Here is a 23556-nt window from a genome sequence, read left to right as displayed (position 1 = left end):
CTTGCTATGCTCATCACAGCGTAACATTTACACCTGGATCAATGGTTGCGGAGACGATTTCGAAGAGTTTTAACGAGAGTTTGGTGGCGCCAAACGATGTGGAAACAGCAGTGAGAAAGAGGGGGTATGGAGTTGACACCCTGCATCATTGGCTGCTGGATACACTCCGTTTCATATATGAGTGGAGTCTGAAGTGAAACTTAATTTGGCACAGTGTTTTTATAGATGGGGAGAGGAGGGGGACCCAGGGGAAAAATGCAGTTCCCAGGACATTTTGTGCTTGGAGAGAAAGGGAAGCAAAGACGGAGAGGGGGGTATTCTGTTGGAATTCCCTGGACAGCCAATATGCAATGCCAAACATTATACGCACACACACACACACACACACACACATACACGAATAGCATTCCTTTCCATAAATAGCAAGTGCTTTGTCCGCGTCTTCCATATGGCTGTCATATTATATCACAACCCCTCTTCTATCTCAGTGTACGAGTGGACATGAGAGCTTGTGCAGTATGTGCGTATGTATAAATTTGGCTTTATACGCTGGATTTAGACGTTATTTTAGGCTTGCAAGACCTCAGGCAGTACTTACCCTTGCAGCCTCTTAAATCTCTCAGGATATGTTTTGCTGCAGCACGCCTGAACACGTCGAGGAGGCATCACAGAATCCAGCACAGTGACCTGTGCAGCTCAGTTGACTCCATACACGTGCTTTTATCTGTCAGCTACATGTTTGAGTGTTCCTGTCACAGTTCATAGTGTCAGAGTGTGTTTGTTTCTACATGTCTTTATCCATTTTAAAGCTGTGATAGTGAATCCGCATGTTTATGTGTAATGTATCTGGACTCACTTGTAGTGACTTCCTTGATCATCTCAGCTGAAGCGTGACACCCGTTGACTATATGTCGAGTCCACAGGGACAGATCCTTGGTGGTCTCAGCTCGGAAGAGGTATGTCTCGATGCCGAGGCGTGTGCCGGTCCGAGTGGCAAAGAACAGCTCCGTGCCAGAGTGAGGTGAGCCTCGGTCAGGGCCAGAGTGGACCAGACTGGAGAAACACATACACTGTCATATAGTGTAGAATATTTAAATTACAGTTGCCATACTACAATAGAAATTATTGTCTTGCTGTATGAAAAGAAAAACTTGAGAAACTTTCTAACTAACACTTTCTTGTTATGAGGATATTTTTTCCTCACTGTGGTATTTTCCTATCAAACAGTTCATCACATCTTGAACTGACTTTCATAAAAACTGGTGGTCAAAACTATTATCAAGGACTAAGCTGCAAGTTACAAAAGACACATCACAAGCTGTGCAAGAGTTACTTCAACAAGACTGTAAGTCTATAGTCACGGTAAACAATTCTGTAAGATGGCTAAAGCCTTGCAAACATCCTCACAGTGACAATGTGAACATGCTGATGTCTAGCAGGCATGACGTTTACCAAGTTCTCCATCTTAGATTAGTGTGTTAGCAATGCTCACATTTGCTGACAAGCAAATCAGCACAACACAAAGTGCAGCTGAGGCTGATGGGGATTGTCATTAGTTCTGCAGGCATTTGCTCATAAACCAAAGTATTGAACAAAAAATTTGACCTGACAATGGTGCTAAATGAAAAGTTGAGAGATAGTGAGAGAGAAAGTAATTAAAATTCATCCAGAGGGGAACATGAATGTCTGTACCAAACATTATGGCAATCCATTCAAAATGTGTCAAGATATTCAAGTCTGGACCACAGCAGTGCAATGGTATTTAGTAATATCAATTATCTATAGATATACAATGTGTGTGTTGGTTTTAACATCAAGCTATGACTTATTTTTCATACTATTACATGACAATGGAACAATGTATCTTTAATATTTTGTAGTGCAATAACTGTGTTTGTGACTTCTGTGGATTTAAATGTGGACCTACCGTGTTGCTAGTAGTGGATAAGTGTGTGCCGGGCTCTGCCAGGCCTCCTTGCCTCGTGGTACACTGTCGTACAGCAGCAGGTCTTTCTCTGTCACCACCACCAGCACTGGCTTCCAGCACTCCTTCTCACTCTCTGTCTGCAGCACAAACAAACAAACAAACAATGACACGGCTGTATCCATGCATCTATTTTCTGTACCCACTTAATGTATCCTGTGCAGGTCATGGGGTGACTGCTGTATTCAGCTATTTAACTGTCTGAATTTTTGTCAATAGATTATTTCACTGTTTTGTTTAGTACATAAATTAACACTGCTTAAAGTAATATATTAAAATTGCTTACTGAGTCTCACCAGTGGCCGCAAATGAGTCTTAAGTATGAATTTCTATAATTATATCAAACATATGCAAATTATTGTGATAGTGTACCCAGTAAAAGTTTGAATTTAGTTGATGAATGAATTTAATAAGTGATTACTTGGATTCTGATCTAATTGCAGTGGATCCTTCAAGCCATTAATCAATCCTGCAAAGCTGCTCAATTTGAATTTGAATAAAGCACAACCTCCATTACTTTGACGCTGCAGGATTGCTCTCCTCTATTTGTCACCAACACTAAAATCTTCCTCAGGTGGAAGCAGGTATTTTATCAGAGATATCAATGGATGTGCGGCAGCGAGTTGTTTTATGCGACTAATGTTATGTCAAAGAGAGGAATAGTATGTGTGTGTGTGTGTGTGTGTGTGTTAAATATGTAAAAGCCACCTCTCAACATAATCCATGGGTGGCTGGCTATGCAAACATTATTTATCTTATTCTTTCACTCTCAAGATCTTATTGAAGGGAGAAACTAATGTGGGCTGTTATAAGGCAGTTACATGGATGCTCTATATTGTGTACCTGGTGGGAAATTAGCTAAAAATAAAGGTGGCTGGTGTGCAGGTGCAGATACACTTTCTACATATTTGCTTTGCTGTGCCCCCTCGCCCACCCATCCCTCCTATTAAGCAAACCTCATCGCTTTTCATACACACATACACACACACTGTTAATCTCTTAACTTAGAGCACACAGATACACACACACACACAGCCCTGTATTTCATTTTACAATGCTCCATAACTATTCTCATTATGAGAGCTTATCTGCAGCCCAGCCATGGAATCCTAAGCTGCTCTTTGAAGTTCTGCCTCAGCCAATCATATCGTGGGATTAAGAGGGTCAAGGGTCAGCTGTTTAACATAATGAGAATATGTTGCTAAGTAACAGTATTGTACTGCATTTTAAGGATCAAATATTGGCAAATTCATGAGGACTATACTAGACAGGTATGTGTGTGTGTGTGTACAGGTGTGTGTCTGTGTATGAAATAGAGTGAAGCTTTAGCTGTGTGTGTTCTTGCTTGTGTGAATTTCAAAGATGTATGCACACATGTGTAAAGGTGCACGCGCACACACACATATACACACACACAGATGTAATTCTATACTTGTGAGGACCCTCAATGACATAGTGCCAGCCCCGACCCTTATCCTCAAGTGAACCTAAATCCAGTGTCTGATCTTATGCGTGATGTCTCTTGGCCATGCACAGTCTGACAGGTAACAGCAGACAACATATGAAAGACATATTTAAATTCATTCTGTCAGTAATTGTGTGACAGAATGAAAAAGCTCTCTTTTTTCATTTTGTCACACAATTACTTCCGTCACTTTTTTATTAAAGTACAAATGAGTGCAGTGTCATGAATATCTCGGAGGAAAGATTGTTCAATAGTGTGTCCCAATTTGAACGATTATCTGGTCTCGCTTCTCTCGATGACAGCCAGCTTTTCACCCAGCAGCTCGGGAACAGTTGAAAACACTTTTGACACAAACTCACTATTCACTATCAAATTTAATGGCAATTCACCCAATAGTTGTCAAGAAATGTCACTCAAAAACACAAAGAGGATGCTTATGGTGGTGCTAGAGGAAAAGTCAGGAGATCACCAATGCCATGATGATTCATCCTCTGGAAGCTATGGATGTCGTTACAATATTTCATAACAGTCCACCTTTGCATTGTGGAGTTATTTCAGTCTGGACCAAAGTGGTGGAGCTATACCAACCAACACTGTCACGCCTAGAGCTGTGCCATTAGCATGACAATGTAAATGCAATTGATTAACTGATCATAAGTGACAAACCTAAAAACAAGACCATTAAGAGTAAATCTGGAAATGAGCAATTAAGTAACAAAATACAAATGAAACAAACCTTCAAATTTATGTCTAAAATAAACCCACATCTGATAAAACAAGCAAATATCGTGTCATCTATAAGTTTCACACAAAAGAGCCCTAAAAGTATTTACAATTAAACAGTAGTTTGCCAGGTAAAATGTCCTCACTTTCTAAAAATGTCCTCGCTTTCAAGTTCTAAAACTCAACTTGGTCTTCTCAAAGCTAGAACTAGAGTGCAGGAGCACATAAAGACAGAAGGCACCCCATTAAAATTAGAAGCACTGAGCACACACACACACACACACACACACACACACACACACACACACACACACACACACACACACACACACACACACACACACACACACCAACTCCTACCTACCTTCCCTGCCAGCCATCCCAGGTGTCGTATCTCTTTGCTGCCAGCAACCCCTGTCCTGGCTGTGTTCTGGATGACTTCTGCCAGCGCCCGCTGTGGTGGGATGACAATATTTAGTATATATACGATTGTTCAGAACACATTAGATTTAAAGCAGCTCTGAGAAGCTGAATAGTAGCCACTGTACGTAATCACTGAAATATCTCACTCTAATAGTCGCATGAGGATGATAATTACCTGTAAAATCAATGAAATCAAAGACAGACCTGTGCCAGAGTGAATGTGACAGAGTGCATGGCAGAGAACCAGGCCAGGGCAGATGGTTGATCTGGGCACCGCAGCACCACGGTGTGCCTGGCGTCAGGGGAATGCAGCTCCAGTTGTCTGGAGGAGGAGATAAGAAAAGTTAAAATGCTTTAACCTCTATGTTATCACAGGGAAGGAGGGTTGTTCTAAACTTTTCTAGTTCAAAATTGTTTTTGAATACTGGAAAGCGACTGCTAACCTTATCAGGCAGGCCTAATTTGACCCAATTTGGACTGAGACCCATAGCTTTACCAAATGTTCTCTTTTTAGGTTTCAGCTTCGGCAGATGCTCGTTTGTCTCATTCACTTGAAAATGGAGACTCAGTCAGAACAATGAAATGTAGTGCACTCAAATTTGAGTTTATTCAAGTCAATTCAAAACATAAAAAAAGGAAAAGGCATTGCTCATGTATTCTCTGTGGGCCATTTGACACAATGCTGTCTCCTACTAAATTTCCATAACTAATCTCCTTATATCATATGGGAGTATTTCTGGCCTTGAGAGAAATACATCAGTAGGATGTCTTACTATCTCACTGAACGGCTCTTTGATTGTGTGCTCAGTAAATGTGAATTTTAAAAAGGTACATGTCCCAGCCCTTACAGTGCATACTGCAATATGCTTCGTACTGTAGCATCAGTGCAATTCGAGAGCTGCAAAAACTATTCTAAACAGGTATGCTAAAACAAGTGTCCACTGTCCTTTTTGTAAGGTAAAGTAAGTAAAAATATGCAAAGTGAAGACTGATATTCCAATTTTTACAAGCTTAGAGGACAAAACATGGTAAACGACTCTTCTATTGGCTGCCTCATGCTGAGATTTGGCCATGTTTGAAGAATATGAACTCAGTGTGTTTGTCTCAGGAGGTTTGAGCAGTGAAAACGAACAGAATGTGGAATCAGAAGCTCAAGTGAGAAGTACAGATACTTCTGTGATCGATCAAGAGAACTGGCTCAACTCAAATGTCTTTAGAGTGTAATGGCTGCCGACTTGACTACTACCACCTGTTTCTCAGTTGGTTAAAATTGTTGTCAGAAAACAATGGGATATTCTGTCTAGTGACCCCATTGTTGACCAAGAGTTTGTTAACCCTCCCATATTCGCTACTGAGCAATCAAGTAATTTGAGGGGCAGACACGTATGTTAGGCCTACACATTTTTTAAGCTCTCTTTCTCTCTCTCTTTCCCCGGGAAATTTTCCTTGTTCAAACCGTGTGAATTGTAATGCCATGATCAAAGAGGACCATTTTTTTACATCCCCACATGGGCAGGAAAATGAAAGTCAGGGGTAGAATCACATGTAGGACCACACATGTAGTCTACCATTGAAATGTCCTTGTGGGTTTTTCTATGTGGGCGAGACGAAAAGGGAATTGAGAATTAGGAGGATCTTTGAGCATAAGAGTAGCATCAGAAATAGGGATGAGAGGTCTCCTGTAGCCAGACGCTTTTATTCTGTTGGCCATGGAGTTTGTAGGTTCATGGATATTGAGGCTGTTAGGCCTCTGTTGAGAGGTGGAGACAGGGAGAGGAACCTTCTCCATTTACAGAGTATCGTAAGGGTTTAAATGATGAATTGTTCTTGTCCTGTTTTTTTATGAATACAGATGGGTATTACTGATGTATATTGATTTGTATTTTCTATGGAGGTTGTGCACATGATGAGTTTATATATGTACATACCTGCATTTTCTTATTGTTAGTGTGTAAATCAGTTGGTCACTTATCTGGTTGTTGCAATAACAGAATGTGATATATTTCTTCTTATGACTTAATTTTTCTGACTAGTATTTTTCTTACTAGTATTTGTCTTTTGATGATGTTGTTTTGATGATTTGTATCAGCTGGTTGTTCATCACAGGCAGTCCCTGGCTGCTGTTTAATAGGGGTTACACTCACATAAGAAACACTGAGGAAAGCCTAGGGTTTCCTTCTGCTGCTGTACAGTATTAAAAGTATTACATACTCATTTGTGAGTGTGATCAATGCCAATACGATCAGTATTTGTAGCACAACAACATATATGGTAAGGCAAAAAAATAAAGAAGTAAGATTTCAGACAGCACACCATCAACTCCTGATACCTGGAGCTGCTGTTTGGTGAATGAAATGAGTGCAGTCAGTAAGAAATTGCTGCAGGGGTTACCCAGGGCAATTTTCAGGGAGTACACGGTTCGGTTTCAACTTCAAAACTCACAACACGAATAAAACTACATTCTTTGTCCATTTTGTTTACTGTACCACCAACTCTGAAACAATCTAACATCTCTCTTAACAGAACTTTACTGTCCAGGTGGCCCCAGTGGCTTAGGAGAAAAACTACTCCAAACCGAGAGTGGTTTCAACTCTGCAAACATGCTTTCTTTGCAGCTTTCTTTATTCGCCAACACTGGGGACCTGGAAAAGCCCCAGTGAATGTGATGAATCTGCTCTTCCATCAAACCCTTAGAGATAGGAGAGATCATCTAGACCAGCTCCAGGTGTTGCTCTGGGTTAAAAATAGAAGTAATGCCTATAAAAGGCGAGTTGACTAAGGACAGGGCAGAGCAGAAGGAAAGGAAGGTGGAGGGACTCCAGATGTGTGTTTGTGTTGTGTGCAGTCTGAAAGGATGGTGTTTTTTCTCAGCAGCAACATGACCCCCTGACGTTATATAGTACTAGACCTCGAGAGAACATTATCTGCCATCTTCTGGCAAAGTTTCAGAGTGATATTGGGGCTACATTAGCATCTCTGGCTTGCATGGCATGGCCCATGAACATGGGGAATCACCTAGGGACCAGCACATTAATTAGATGACCGCGAGATGGACTTGAATGTATGGAATTATATAAGTCTGGTCCTGCTTGAATGGAGATCAATCCGTCACTTGATCAAAGGGTAGTTGTTCTCACAGGATTATCACCATATACAGTATATAAAATATGCAGATCCAAGCTTGGTAGGTCTGTTCCAGCATACAGATGTGATTTATGCAGTGATTGTATTCTATTCATTGAACAATCCTGTGTACATAAACACCAGTCCCATGACAGAAATGTCAAAATATAAATTTTAAAGTAATAACATTAATGACATTATTGCTGAAATGCTTGTGTCTTCAATAAAATAAAGCAAACTATAAGCCTATTTCAAATTAAACCCTAATCTCATTAAATGCACTGACAGATGAGATGACATTAAAAACACACAAATATGGTTAGAATTAGTCGCTTTATTGTCTGTTTTGGCCCACCGTGCTTCTGCCTAAATCCAGATGATGACTCAACATGGAATAATTTCTGTTGCACTACTGCACAGACTGGCTGCAACCAGAGCTGTTTTTAAGTCTTGACAAAGCAAGGTTCGAATCAAGTCTCATAAGCAAATTGCGAGTCGCTCACAAGTGTTTAAGGTCTCAGAACATTTGAACACTTTCCTTTTAAAGCTGTGTAATAGTGTGTTTTACTTTATTTGGGTTCTTTCAATGCAAAGGCAAAATGCAAAATAAATGTTATGCAAAATTTGAATATTTGCAGCCATGCAAGGCCTGCCTATTGCTGTATTACTTATTTACTTTATGTTCTGGGATTTTACCAGGTCAATAATTAAAATATTTCATTTTTGTCTTTGAGTATCAAGTCAAGTCCTCTGGCAGTCAAGTCTCAAGTAGAGTTGAACGTTTTGCTGCGATGCTTTAATTCTTTTAGCCTTCTCACCTGTTTTACATCCAAGTGGCTTTATAAAGGTGTTGGACCATCTTTACTGCTCTGACCTGAGGTTATTAGGTTAGTTATAACATTAGGAGGATGTTATGCACTTGATGCTCTACTTGTTGGACACCAGTCTGCAATCAGCCCTTCTGCTCTAAGATGGAGTTCTTGTTGTGCCTATTGAGCTGAACCATTTACCTTTACAGATTTTGCACTTCCCTTCTTTTACTTAATCTAGAATATTTTACCATTTTGCCATTGGTGTTCCAGTGTACACATAGTATGTGAATACACAGACACACAAGCATACACATGCTAAAATCCAGTGACCCCACAGATAATTCTCCCAGGAAACAAAACCAGACTTTGGAGAGAAATTCTGGAAAAAATTCCCGGTATTCAACCTCAGTCTCAACTAAAGGAAAAGTGGTTCAGAATAAGTCTCACCAAGTCCAAGTCTCACATCTCAGGTCTACAGCCTTGGCTCCAACACAATCATGTTTCCTACACTGAAGTGTGTGTAAATATTGGGCCAGTGTCACAGTGCCACAAAGTGCCCTCTCTCGGCTGATCTGCAGCCATTTTAAAAATGCTGTAAATGGGCAGGGCTAACAGTCGGACTTCTCTAGGCCACAAGAGCTGCATGTTTAGAAAGGTAAAAGATGTGATGAAATGTGGAATACAAATAGGTTCTCCACATCAAACCAACGATGCAGGAGTAAAAGTTAAAACTCTAAAAACTAAAAAAGAAAGATGCTACAGTAACAGGTTCTATCATTACAGTTGTAAGGCAGATTCTCCTGCACCAGTATGTGAGTAATCTTATCATATCATCTCATAGTATGCAGGCTTGCACTTGACCCAGGTGTGAGAAGGAGAATTAGAAAGAGTGTATCTTTTCATCCTTTCAAAAACTTGTCAAGGTTAAACTGACATACTGTAGAAAAATGTCATACTGTGAGGAACCATGCTGGTTCTGCTGCGAGTCATCTCTCCGCTTTTAAAGGTTTTCTGTGGATATTCAAGTCTCACATGCTGACACTGAGGTTTTTTAAGTCTGTTGCTTTCGTAATGACACAGACTAATGGTGAAAGAAAAAAAAAGAGATAGATTTCATCCATTTTAGGAGCTAATTCTTTTTCTCCTCTTGTCTCTTTACATCTCTGTCTTCTCCTTTTCCTTATCTTTACTCATCTCCTGCTTTCCTTCACTCCGCTTCTTTCCTTTTCCTCCTCCAACCCTTCTCACTTCCTCTTATCCTGTCTCTCCAAGCCTCCTCATAATATTTTTAAATGCACACTGTAAATCATAATGAGGCACTCATATCATATTTCAATATATCACTAATGTCACAGAGAGCCTGACTTTATTTCTTTGTATACGGTGTATGCTAAGGTGGAGAAGCATAATAATTTAGTAAAGATGATTAAACTGATTTCTGGATAGTCTCTCCTCTCGTCTCCTTCACTCCTCTTGAATCGTCTTTTATCATCTCTTCTCATCGCTGTGCCCCTCCTTTCCTTATACACAGTTTAAACATCTGCTAAAATGAAGAGAGAATTCCTCAGAAGGATGCCACATGGAACTGAGTCTAGTAAGAAACAACAAGACAAACCAGATTTCCCTGTCACTTAACATAAAGCTTCTTAAAACATTTCAGCCTTAAAATAAGGAACACAGAGAGTAAATTTAATCTTGCCCTGTAATCTTTAACTTCTGGCATAACAGACGACATTTCAACTTGGGTGTCCTTCCATTTAAACATTTACTAAATATTTACCAGTGAGTCAAAGAGGAATTTGTCCTGGCTGCGAGGATTAGGAAGGAACCTCATAAAAAAACATGCGGGTCAAGGTAAATTTGGCAAAGGACTTTATGTGTGTCTATGAATCTGCCCTAGAGTTTTATCAAACCACAAAACACAGTGTTATCTGGGCAAAGCAAAAACTCACTTTGGCACATGTCACGAGATGAGATATTGAACCTGACTTCTTGTACAACCGCCTAACCAATAAAGTCAAAGTTACAGCCAACAAAGTGAATGTTCAACCCTATTGTGCTCTTAAAGGGTTTAATATATTAACTGAGATATGTGAGAGTACAGCTGAGTCTTTCACTTTTACCGTTTCTGGGAATTTTGAAAGCGATTGAATTTGGTTTCATACTTTTGTCTGTGTTTGTTATGTAACCTGTTTAACACGTATTCCCGTTTTCAGGAAAACTTTGTTAGTTACACAGATTAATATCTAGGATTAACTGGTCCAACCACAACTTTATGCTTAGTAAAGTCTAACTACAGCCATATCCTCACTAATGTCTTTAAAAGCTTTTACATGTGTACAGACTTCAATATGATGAACATTTTCAGTCCAAACTTGTCTTTTCATATCAAACTGTAAAAGGTGTTGACACCAAGCTGCTTCCTATTGATTATTGAGTTCAAACTCTCATAAATGCAGCAGGAAAAATCATATGTCAGCATTTAAAAAAAACTTGAGTTTTCCCAGGTTACATGGGAGGCGATTAGCTTAGTTTAGCGTAAAGACTGGAAGCAGGGGAGACCGCTAGCCTGGCTCTATCAAAATGTAAAAAATACGCCGAACAAACACCTCTAAAGCTCACTCACTAAATTGCACATTGTTTTTAAGCAATTTAATTTTAAGAAATAGAAGAGAGAAAAATTTAATTTTAATTTTAGAAGGATATTAATTTTAGTCAAAAGTTCACATGAAGTCAATTGAAAGATGCAATTTGACATAAATTTATCTAGGGCGGTGAGAACTGATTCGCAAATGTGTCTGTGTGAGTTGAAAATGTTTCGCATGAATGATGCAAAGCATAAATTTGCATCATGCCAATTGGATTTTGGGTTTAGCACTCCACTGAGAATCCCATTGTTGAAGCGCAACCTCCTTCTCCAAAGCATAAATTTGCTTTGCTTCCTGTCTGAACACAGCTTTAGAACAACAATTATAAATTATATAAAACATTTGCACATTAGCTTAGCTTCAGCCATGCCACATACACATTATTTCTCAAACTACTGACTTATCTGCTTCAAAAATAGGAATTCCACAATTTGACCTCAGTTCCTTGTCTGCATTTGAAGTGGTCAAGCATGATCATACTGCCACAGGCAGGAAGTACAGAGAATGGCTAATGGACACAATCTCTGTCAATAACTTATTCTACAGACTGTGCATATGCCCAGCAAGGAGAGGTGACATTTGCTTTTCCCTCTGTCAAGGAAAATGTGCGTTTTTACTATTTAATTTTGTTTAGTAAGGAATAAAAAAAGCTTCGTCTGGTAGAGAACCATTTGCTCTGTCTATGGATGATGTTCTTATTTTTCATTTTGTTGAGTGTTTCAGTTGTGTTTGTGTTATTGATTGTTTGTGCATGTTGGCATTTACATTTTACAATTTGAGCACTGAGCAGTCTAATGACGCCTATACGGGCCGAGAAACTCTGAAGTCACTGCTCACTGTTTCGACTTGACTTTGATGTTTTCTCCATCGCCTGAAGCTTTGAAGTTTAGTGAGGTTCAACTATCTCAGACTTCTAATATCATACATATGCAGGGCGACACACATGAGTGGAGGAAGAGAAGGATGGAGAGACACTGAAAAAAAAAACACTGAAAAGTGGACAGAAAGAGACACTTTGAACAAGAGAGAGAGAGTAAAGAAAACAAATCGATTCATTCACTTGCTTTCCATCCTTGGTTTTAATCAAATCCTGATGCGTTTAAATGTCTTGACAGTATATTTAGTGCAACATTAATGCTGACAAAGAAATTTAAACTGAACAAACTTAGATACAGAGAGAAAGATAGCAGGGAAAGCAGGGGACACAGAAGGAGATCATGAAAAAAAAAGGAGAGGACGAAGTGATGACAAGCGGTAAGGGAAAGAAAATGGTAAGAGAGTAATAGAGGGAGAGAAAACAGGGACAGAAAGAACACAGTGTATACAGACTGTGACACCAAAAGAGTTGAAACAGTAAATCGCTTTCCGCCCCCATGCTGCTCTATTGGGCCATTGTCATATTACCAACCAATTAACTTGACGACACCTCCTAACAGACCACCCCCCGCTGACTGAGAATTATCTTAGTGCTACTTCAAACGTCTGTCTTTAAGAACAACTGAAAAACACTAGTGAGTAATCCCCTCAGGATAGCAGGAGAGGGCTTGAGACCCAGGAGAAGACTTTTCTATTCAATCAATGTCACACTGTTGAGTTAAAGAGCAGGTCATGTTTTGGTTGCTTCATACTTGAACTTTGGGCAACGACAATGGCAGAATAGCAGCCTGCCAGCTAGTTCAGGCAATCAGCTTGAAAAGGAAGCTTCACTTTCGTAACTACTGTGCAATTATTTATTTTACTTTAAAACTCGGCCTTTCAGCAAACTGCCATCCTCTTCTACTACCTTTTAATTGGGACTAGTGTTTCAAATCAGGACAATCAACTTTAGAGGCCAATCTAAGGGAGGCCTGACACAAAAACACATATCAAGAAAACAACTTGTACCACCACTACACTCACATGGCAGACTCTTCTTATTGCAACATACATCCAATGCGCCCTTTTCATGATCATGTATGTAAATGATATGGCTATCCAAAAGTCTGTCTGTCTCAATACTTTTCAACTTCCCTTCCCTGTCACTGCACTCAGCCTCAAGTCCATTAGTTCCTTCTAAATCTTAAAAAAACAGGGTCATAGACAGAAGTTTCCATTTGAAAAAAAAAAAAAGGCCACTAATTTTGCAAAACATCTGGGCACTGTAGTTTTTTGCAAACATTAGTCAAACAGCAGTAAATAGTGCATTTGTAGGGGACTATTTTCAGTGGTGGATTAATACATATTTGGAGTGCTAGCATTTAAAGCATCAGAATGGTGTTTGTGGGATTAACAAAAAATAAATAACAATGCCCATTTTCATAGTAATTGAGGATCAAATATCCCATTTTAACAGTGAGTCTCATTTATGTGGATTTTAATAGTTTTGGGATAGTAATGGAAGTCTATGGTACAGAGGAATAAACTCTGTTGGGCTCTGGATACACAGGTACTACTTGTTAGTAGGATCAATTCACTGTATGCTTTTGTCTTTTCACAAGATTGGTTGATAATAAGAAAAATATACAATATTGCTAGTCTTTTTTCATTTTAAGCCATTAGTGCTCTTCTCACCCCTTTTTTAAATTTTTTTTATTGGTGATACTGTTAACGAGACATAGTGGAAAGGGAAAAAAAAGACAAATCAAGCAAATAGACAAACAAACAAACAAACAAAAAACAACAGCAATGACAACATCATATTACAATGAAAAAGATGTAGAGAGCAACTAAGCAATATGGATTGATTGTGGGAAAAGGGAAGGGGGGGTGAGTGAATGAAAGTGAGAAAAGGAGAGAGAGAGAGGAGGGGGAGAAAGGGAGGGGAAGAAAGAAAAAGTGAGAGCCTTGATAATAATAATAATAATAATAATGATAATAATAACAACAATACAACAACATATAGTAATAATGATAATAGTCTGTTTGATAGTATACTGTGGCGGCGGTAGCGGCAGAGGCAGCCACAATAACAGAAAAATGGGTTAAATAATTAGATATTTATATTAATTTATATCAATTTATATCTATTTGAGTTTATATCAATTAAATTAAATTAATATGGCTATGGGGGGTGGAGCCAAACACAAATATGACATTACCCAGACTTACGACTGCCTCTACGTCCACCACCACCACACTCAAGGACCAGAGCAACGGCAGTAATAATAATAATAATGAAAATGATAATAATAATGATTATGATAATAATAATAACATCAACAGCAACAACAATAATAATAATAGCATTATTGATCATATCTGGAATAACAATAATAGTGATAACAATAATAATAGTATAATTCATAGTATCTGGCATAAATGACAATAGTAGTGATAACAATAATAACAATAATGATAAAGATATTTAGTTTCTAAACAACAATAATTAGCCTATTATGATACATGTTGATGATATATATGTATAACTAAAATGTGAGGGAGCAGGGAGGGAAGAAGTAAAACAAAGAAACAAAAAAAAAAAAAAGAAAGACAAACAAAACAAAAAACAAACAAAAAAATGGAAAGGAAAAGTGAATTAAATAATTAAATAAAATAACATGAATTAAATTAAAAAAATGTTATTGGTTGGGTATGTGGTCTGATATGTGGTCATGTACGTGGCTCTGGCTTTGGTTATTGATTTGGATTGGATTCTGGGTGGAGTTTTAGGTGATTAATGAATATGTTCCATGTTTCCTCAAAGGCTGATATATTGTTGCCTGCTACACTGCTCACCTGAAAGCAACGCTGTAACTACTGCTGCTGCTGTCCACATACTAGCATTTTATAATTGCCTTGTCCACCGCAGCATCCAACTGAGCTCAGAGTTGATGATGATGATTTTGTTTTGGGATTTCGACTAATTAGTTTGTTTGATAACCTCTGTACATGCATTGTTTAAGTTATCTGATAATTTGATTACTTTGACTTGACTGTTAATGACGCAATTTTTGTCTAGACTGCCTGGGCGTCAGTTGATGTTTGTATGTCTGTATGCTGTCAGTGTTTGTATAATTTTATATGGACTCCAGTGAGATAAGCAGCTGCAGTAGCGGAAACTAGTGGGGATCTGAAAAAAGAATAAAGAATAAAGTAAATGTTTCCGTTTGGGGGGAAGTTATTGCCAATCCCCACTCAGTGCTGTGCTGAGCTGGGGCTTTCCCTTTGAGGAGTGAAGAGGTCAGAGCCTAGAGGCCATATATCAACACTGTACATATTCTACATTCACATGATAATCTGTTCAAAGGGAGTAAGCTGCCTGAACTACAGTATGTGAGTGGTTAATCATTGTATGAAATTGTTCTTAGTCTGTGAATGAAAAGCAACAAGTATAAGAGGAGCAGAGGTACAAAGAGCAGACAGATAATATTTAATGAAAAAATGACAGAATCTGCCGTCTGCTTCTGTTTTGTTTGTGTGTGTGTGTGTGTGTGTGTGTGTGTGTGTGTGTGTGTGTGTCTCACCTACCTGTTCTCAGGGTCTGGTGTGGTCATGGCTCTGGTCACATAACACATCTTAAGTGGTAGGCACCTCCTGTCACCCTGCAGTGACAGGGAGGGCTGGGGAGGAGAGCTCAGAGGGTCAGAAGAGGAGGTGATGGGAGTGCTGCCAAGGCGGGGAGACTCAGGAGGTGGGGTTTCCCATCCGATCTCTGACACAGGGGACCCCTTTCTGACGTACGGCGTTGCCTCGCGCATGTATTTGACTGGACAGGAGGGAAAGAAAGAGATTTTCAGCATAAGCCATGCTAAAGGTTGAACACAGACATGAAAGTAGAACATTTTTGAGATTTTGGTACTTTTGGTCAGGGTGGATGATTCATTTGAACACAGTACACATTGGCAAAATATACAGATACAGAATAAAGCCTTCCATTGTTTGAGGTATCGAAAGTCTTTCACCCACTCTCTCTTTGGGTGCAATGTGTCAATTCTTGCACACAGACTACTCACTCAGTAAATTCATACTGTTAACTGCAAATCACTTTCCTTTCTTTACACAACAGTATGATCTAACCTTTGTCTTATAAAATGCTTTATGAATTAATTATGATTATATTGCTAATAAGAAAAAACATTCTTTATTATTCATCAAGTGGCACAATATAACAACTACCCAAATTATTTTAAATATTAGATTTGAAAATAATCACATTCATAGGATTTAAACTTCATCAAGGCCACATCTGTAACACTAAAGTTACTTGGCTCTGGCATTGTTTTAACATCATTTTACACAAAGCCCAATTAAAATCTTAGAATCTGTCTGTCTGTTTTTTAACCTTGAGTCAATCTTTTGATGTGCACTTCAGCAGTAAATAAAGAGAAACTTGCTGTTTTAAACGTAGTCTGTCTCTGTGTTAGGAGGAAGGATGTGGGGATACCACAGATGTGTGATACACAGCTGAAATAGAAACAGCTTATTACTGTACCACCAAGGTGTTTGGTAAGTATCACAGACTGTCACAGCCAGGGCATCAGATGATAATTCTCAGCAACAGCTATGACACTTGAACTCTGCTGAAAAGGCCCACAAAGATGTGTGGGTAGTCCAATGAAACTTACATTTCTTTAGTAACAAAACTTATGGCTATAGCAGAAGTTTGTATTTTCCTTTGGTGTTTTGTTTCAGGTTTGCAAGAACAGCTGAATAGATTTTCTTTAAAGATCTGGTATTTTGGCCTTTTTTGATTATTTTTTTATAAATACTGAGTATTTTAAACATATTTGTGAAATTTTATTCACCAAAAGTTGTTTAGATTTCTCCAAATCCATTTTTCCTTACAGCCAATATCCCCTCTGTTCTCACTTAATCTGATTGGCTGGAGGTGTGCCCCCCCAGCCAACTGGAATACTAACTAATGAATAATGCAAGTTCCATACATCTTTACCTGGAGTAATGGTGGCAGCTAGAGACATAAGACAGTATATAGCGGTCTATGAACTTGAGTCTGACCCTGAATGAAGGGGAAGAACCTGCTGTTGCACAGTTAAGATTTCAAAAGGATGTTTCAGAACTGTAAGATCATGTCTAAGTTTCCAAACAAAGTAAAAGTCATTTTTTCAAACATTGCCAGACATTGTTAGCTTAGCTTAAGCACAGACTTTTTATTAGATTTAGTTTTTTATATAAATTATATTCCTTTAGCTGAGTAACAGAAAGAAATAATGTTTACAAGTGCGTTTGTTTTAAAACATCCAAAGATTGAAGATGAAAAAGTTGAAAATCCTGAGTCTTGTTCAGCAGACAGTCAGCTGTAAAATGTGTGGAACACACACACAACCACTTGCTGATAATGGGGAAGATTGTCTCCAAAAATGAATTTCAGCCATTTCTGAAGTAAATTTCCATTTTCTGGAAGGCTGCAAAGACTTTTTAGCTGCTGAACAACAAGCAACAGCACAATTTCAGTGTTCTGCTTTGCTTGTCACCTGGCTGAAATGCAAACTCCGACTACAGAAGTTACAGCAGGGGTGGACTTATGCTAAAGCTTCCTGCATACTTGATTTGTCGTTCTGATGTGATGTACTGACGGGTTTCGCCGCAACACTCGCTCAAAATTTCAAATAACTTAAAAAGACAGAGGAGATAGAATTGAGTAATTTTACAGTATTGGAAGGTCCCCGCCATCACCTTAATCCATCCCAAAGCTAATTTTTCTTGTTTCCCACAATACCAGCTCTTTAAGGAACCAGTTTGTAGGATTTAGTGGCATCTAGCAGTGAGGCTGCAGATTGCAACCAAATGAATATCCCTCCCCTCACCCTCCCCTTCCAAGTGTGTAGGAGAACGGTTGCTGTGGAACTTCCGAAAAACGTGAGAGGCCCTCTCTAGAACCAGTGTTTGGTTTGTCTGTTCTGGGCTACTGTAGAAACATGCCAGTGGAAAATGGCGGGCTCCCTGGAGGAGGACCCGTTCCCTATGTAGATATAAAGGGCTCATTCTATGGTAACGAAAACACAACAATTCTTATTTTCATGGGATTATACAATAATTAAAAGATACATACTAAATTCTGCACACTGGACCTTTAAAGTAGACCTAACCAAGTTACAAACTACATGTTATTCTATCACTGGATTGTATTCAAACTAAAACAATTCATATTTGCTGCACAGACAGCAGGAGGCTCATTTGTTGAAGCGATTACCTTTTGTCGCGCTATTACAATGAGCTGGCACATGTCTGCTTTCAATTTGAAATGATAACAGCAAATTTCAAAATGCTAATAGCCAAAACAGACTCAGGTGGCTCTTCACCTCCCAGTTAATTCCTCAAAATGCAAGTATTCTTGCTGTAAGTTGGACTAATGATTCACACTTTGTCTCTGCTGCTACAGGCAGGTGGCGTCATCAGAATTATGGCTCTGAATACACTGAGGTGTCGTCCCAAAGCCTCCCAATATTTCCTGTCAGGACAGTCACAGCTGATGCTGCCGGGAAAGAAACTGTCCAACCAATGAAACAGACAGCTTTACTTGTTAAACCCCGAATCACTGGAGGCTTGATAGCGATTTTAAACAGCTTGTGTTTTTATAAGACGTTTGAGATGGGGAGAGGGAATGATAAAAGAGGACACATGTTTCAGTGAAAGACAGAAATAGAGAGGCAGATATAATGTGGGTGCTCAGTATGCTCTCTATGTCCTGAATGTTCTGAATCCTTGGTATGCCATAGATGTTTAATTGGCATATCCCACTGTACGTGCCGCATATAATTGGCATATGGCATTTGTAATCCAGTATGTGAACTATTCTTTGGAGAAGTACGATAGACCCCTATGAGACTGTGTAACAAGCCTAACCGCCAACCTGTAGAGGAGAGATGACAGGCTGACACATAACACAGAGGAGACGGGGGTGATGTGAGAGTATCCTCAATGGCCCTCCAGTGACGATATGATCCAATTGCACAGAAGAAGAATAACCCACACAGTCAAGATATGCGGCTATCAGATTAGGAAGACCGAAAAACGGCTGATGGGTTTGTTAAACCACATCATAACAAATTAATTCAATGGATTGAAACTATCGAATCTGAAAAAGTAATAAGATTTTAATAACTGAGAAACACTTGTGCAAATAGAAAGCGGCACAAACACACAGTCTGCCTCATCTTCTATGTTGTGAAGCATAAGGAAGGTAAACAAGGAAATACCTTAGATCCACAAAGTGTGCAATAGAATGTGTGTGAGGACATTTTTGTGAAATGAGAACACTCTGACCAGTCCTCACTTTGGGATTTTGTACACAGTATGCCACAAGGTAACACCAGGAACACATGTCTTAGATCAACATAGTGTGTGTGTGTGTGTGTGTGTGTGTGTGTGTGTGTGCATTATTGCTGGACTTTGGACATTAAATGACACACACACACACACACACACACACATACACGCGCTTGTAATCCTTTTATTAAACTTCTGCTATCAATATCAAACTCATGATAGTGTCAAACAGAAGCAAAATCAGATCGTGGTAAGCTGCTGATAATACTGAATGTAAAGACTTGTTTGACTTTACAGGGCTTCACTTAAAGGAATAATTTGACATTTTGGGAAATTTGCTTATTGGCTTTTTAGCAGAGGGTTTGATGAGGAGATTTATACCACTCTCATGTCTGTACGGTAGATATGAATCTACAGCCAGCAGCAGATTATCTTATTTTAGAATTAAGATTGGAAGCAGAAGGAAACAGCTAGCCTGGCTCTATTCAAAGGTAAAGAAATATCTGCCAGTTGCTTATCAACCTCATGAGGATGACTAGGTGCCAGGAAGTCACTGTGCCCGAACAAGAAATATTCCTGCACATAACCCCCACCCGGCCGTAAGCACACAATATGTTTTTCTGTGTTTTTTCTACAGATTAAACAAAGAAGATATGACGTGTTAATTTGTGAGCCTGAAAGGTGCTGCTATGGTAGCTGTTTCCCCCTGCTTCAAGTCTCTATGTTAAGTTAAGATATTCAGTTGCTGGCTGTAGCTTCATATCTACTTTATGGACATAAGAGTGCTATAAATTTTCTCATCCAACTCTCTGCAATAAAGTGAATAAGCATATTTCCCAAAATGTCAAAACTATTACATTAAGTGAAGCACTGTCAAGAAAGCAAAATAAGCAAGAGCATCAAAAAGGGTATTTTCAAAAATGCCAAACTATTTCTTGAATACTTTGTGGAGTGAGGCAAAGAAAAAACGATGAGTTTATTAATCACAATTCAAATATGCCAAATACTCTCTGATTTCAGTCTCTTAAATGTAAGGATTGGCTGCTTTTATATCTGTTATGTCATTGTAAATTGATTATCTTTAGGTTTTGGACTGCTCGTTGGACAAAACAAGCAGTTTGAAGACTCTGGGATATTGTGATGGACTCTTTTTTTTTACATTTTAAACCACTAATCAGTTCATTTGTAATGAAAATAAACAGCCCAACAGCCTAATTGAGAGAAAGATAAGGGAGGATTTTTACTTTGGCAACAATGATTGTCAAATGAAACTGAAAGTATAGTGGGTATATAAGTAGCTATAACACAAATATTACATCTAGTACAGTAGGTCATTTGTTTTCAGTTAACATTTACAAAGACAGCCTGGCAATAGGAAATGTAAACTCATTGACCAGCGTCACTGTGCCCCGAAATAGAGCTGTAAGTGTTTCCAGAGGAGGGGAAAATAAATGGGGTGGAGTCCAGGCGATCGTTACGCTGGAAGTGTGTAAATGTGTGTCCATTCCCCTGAGTCATGTTTCTATTCCATTACAGCACCGACTCAGCCAACTCTGTACAATAACCTCAATAGCACAATAAGAACTTGGAGAGGATGCAGCGCTCGTTCTACTTAAGCCTTGATTTGAGAGCAGCTGGTTTGCTGTTACATAAGTCAAACCATAAGATCCAAATCAGAGGTTGCCCTCCCCCTCACTTCTGATTGAATTTTTCTGTTTCCCTTTTTCTATAAACTTGGAGGATGCACATACAGACACAGCTCAGTCTTTTTCATTGTGACTACTCTCCATCTCATTTAGAAACAATAGCTTACTGTAGCAGTGTGATGCAGATGTAAGAATGACAGTGAATTACCAAAGCCCAGCTGCTCAACTCCCCATTAAAAATCCCATTCACTTCTGTTGATGACGGTTAAACATCATTCACTCATTTCAAAACTGCACTTAACCCCATTCAATTACACATTTTACAAATGTGGAAATTTACTTCTTCAGAAGTGGTGTTGACAGTGGAGCCCTGGATTTCAATATGTGTCTACCACACACGTTCACAATGAACACACACACTCGCTCAGTCGCATTCCTCACCATGTGTGTTTATGCAGCACAACCCCCTTCACACTCACATACTCTCTACTCTACAACATCAGGTGTAATGACTATATTTGTCTCATTGTGTCTTCTTCACCTAATGGTCCTTACAAATGTTTAATGAGGTCTGAAGTCATTGAACTTCTTACCATATGCTCCGATCTTTATCTGGTGAGAAAATGTACCAAATGAAAAAAGAAACCTCCTCTCATTAAGCTTGTGAAAGAGAAGATAGAAGGTTTAACACTGGTAGGAGCTGGAAAGAGAACAGACCAGGTCAAAGAGGCAGAAAAGAAAAAAGGACTCCTCTGATTACAGAATGAAGGCTTTCACTCCTTGTAGGCACCGGGCAGGTAGCTGGATACAGCAGCACAAAGGGCCTTTACAAATCCACCCTCAAGGCATCTTTTTGTAAGATTTGAACCAAAAGAGTTCAAATATCGCCTTAACTGAACAATGAGCACTGAATGAGGTGAAGGTCCTTTTTTACAGAAGGAATTTGACAAAAATTTGAATGTGCGTAGGTAGGAGTACTTATTAAAACTGAACTTTAATGTCAAACAGTTATAATAAGCTCTAGCTAATTCTCAGCTAGAGCTTTCTCTTTTATTTTCCTTATTTTTACATTCAACATACTGCTGTTTATGTTGGATTAAAGAGACAGTGACAGTGAACTTGCATGCTACTTTAGAAGCTCTATATTAAAGAAAATGAATGTCAAAGGTCTTCTGTATAATACTGAACATCATAATATATTGTTCTGGGTTTAAGTAGGTTGATGACTATGTGAACGTGGGAATTTCAGTTTCTAGTAGCCACACACGTGCACTGAATTGTGAACACAGACAGGAACTAGACAGATGAAGCTTGTTTGCAAAAAATCAAATAAGCAGAAGCAAATACAGTGGATGTTTAGACTACAGTGTGTTCAGAAGGATAGGTTAAGTGTGATATCTCCATTTCACTAAACAATAATCTGAATGGAGCCAAAAATGAATTTCCCCAATATGTTAAACGAGTGTCAGAAAAAAAAACAACAACTCACATTCCACATATTCTTACATAGTGTTGAGGCCAAGGATCACACCATTAGATAACTACATTAGTTTATGGGGTTACAGGTTACATTTCAGACTCCTTTCACAATTTAAGATTTATGTTTAAAATGAGTCAGCATGAAACCAAGCATTATCAACCAACTCATAGCTAGCTACAGATAAAAGCTGGCAGCAACAGTTGTCATTTCAGCTGGAAATTTCAGCCAAACTCAACAGTCAACAGCTAGAAATGAAAAGCCCGCTTTATTCTACCTCTGTCTGAAATCAAGGATCCATTGTTCAAAACATTTTGCGTGGTAAATCTGCCAAATTTGCCATGCGAGAGCAGAAAGCTTGACAAGACATTAGTGACAAGGAGACTTAACGTCAATTACTGCATTCATCCTCCATAGAAAGTAAGTGCATCATCCTCATAGCAAAAACCTTAAAATCTGCTGCTTATAAACTACACAAACTAACAAGGTGCTTCTTCAGTGTTTGCTTAAGAAGGCCCAAAATTTGCAGAGGCATCTCTTCCTATTGCCAAAAAGATGTTTTCATAAAATAACTCACTCTTCTCAAAAAACGTGGAAAAAGTAAAAGGCATGATATCTTAATTATCATCAGGCATTAAAATAGAGAATTGTGTAGTACATGTCACATTATTTCCATTAACGGCAACTTAAACCACCATACTTCCTCAAAACCACAGAAAGTGTTAGCAGATGGTGGCTTTTTTCCCCCGGTAGGCTGTTGACTCATCAACAGTGACATGAATTCAACAGAAGCCAGCGGAGCTGCGTAACAGCCTAACAGACTTTTATTATGGGTCATTTTTGGTCACACTGTTTTTTAAATTTCCACTTCAAGTGGTAAACTTGAACAATAACTCAGTTTTATGATGACCATTACCAGAAAACTAGGACAAAACAAATATAATAGACAAAAACAATGATTACACCAGCTTAAGCTCAGGGTCTCTGCTTTTTTTTCCGGCTGTATAAACATTCGCAGAGGAGAAGAATGAATGATTCACTCTATTATCT

The 23556-nt window shown here is 38.8% G+C and overlaps 1 protein-coding gene across 1 annotated transcript in view; it reads right to left on the bottom strand.

The window, feature by feature from the left end:
* Positions 1 to 23556, bottom strand: part of sntb1 (syntrophin, basic 1) — a 51061-nt gene that overhangs the window by 16480 nt on the left and 11025 nt on the right. Inside the window, exons 2-6 of the mRNA XM_044358900.1 lie at positions 15625 to 15862; positions 4800 to 4917; positions 4537 to 4626; positions 1928 to 2064; positions 857 to 1053 (exon numbers count right to left, since the gene is read on the bottom strand). Of these exons, the coding sequence (XP_044214835.1) occupies positions 857 to 1053; positions 1928 to 2064; positions 4537 to 4626; positions 4800 to 4917; positions 15625 to 15862 (780 nt within the window). The remainder of the gene's footprint in view (positions 1 to 856; positions 1054 to 1927; positions 2065 to 4536; positions 4627 to 4799; positions 4918 to 15624; positions 15863 to 23556) is intronic.

This window comes from Thunnus albacares, chromosome 8 (assembly GCF_914725855.1).
Source record: "Thunnus albacares chromosome 8, fThuAlb1.1, whole genome shotgun sequence".
NCBI classification, from domain to species: domain Eukaryota; kingdom Metazoa; phylum Chordata; class Actinopteri; order Scombriformes; family Scombridae; genus Thunnus; species Thunnus albacares.
Note: the sequence above shows the minus strand (reverse complement) of the source record. Positions and strands in the feature narration are given on the sequence as shown.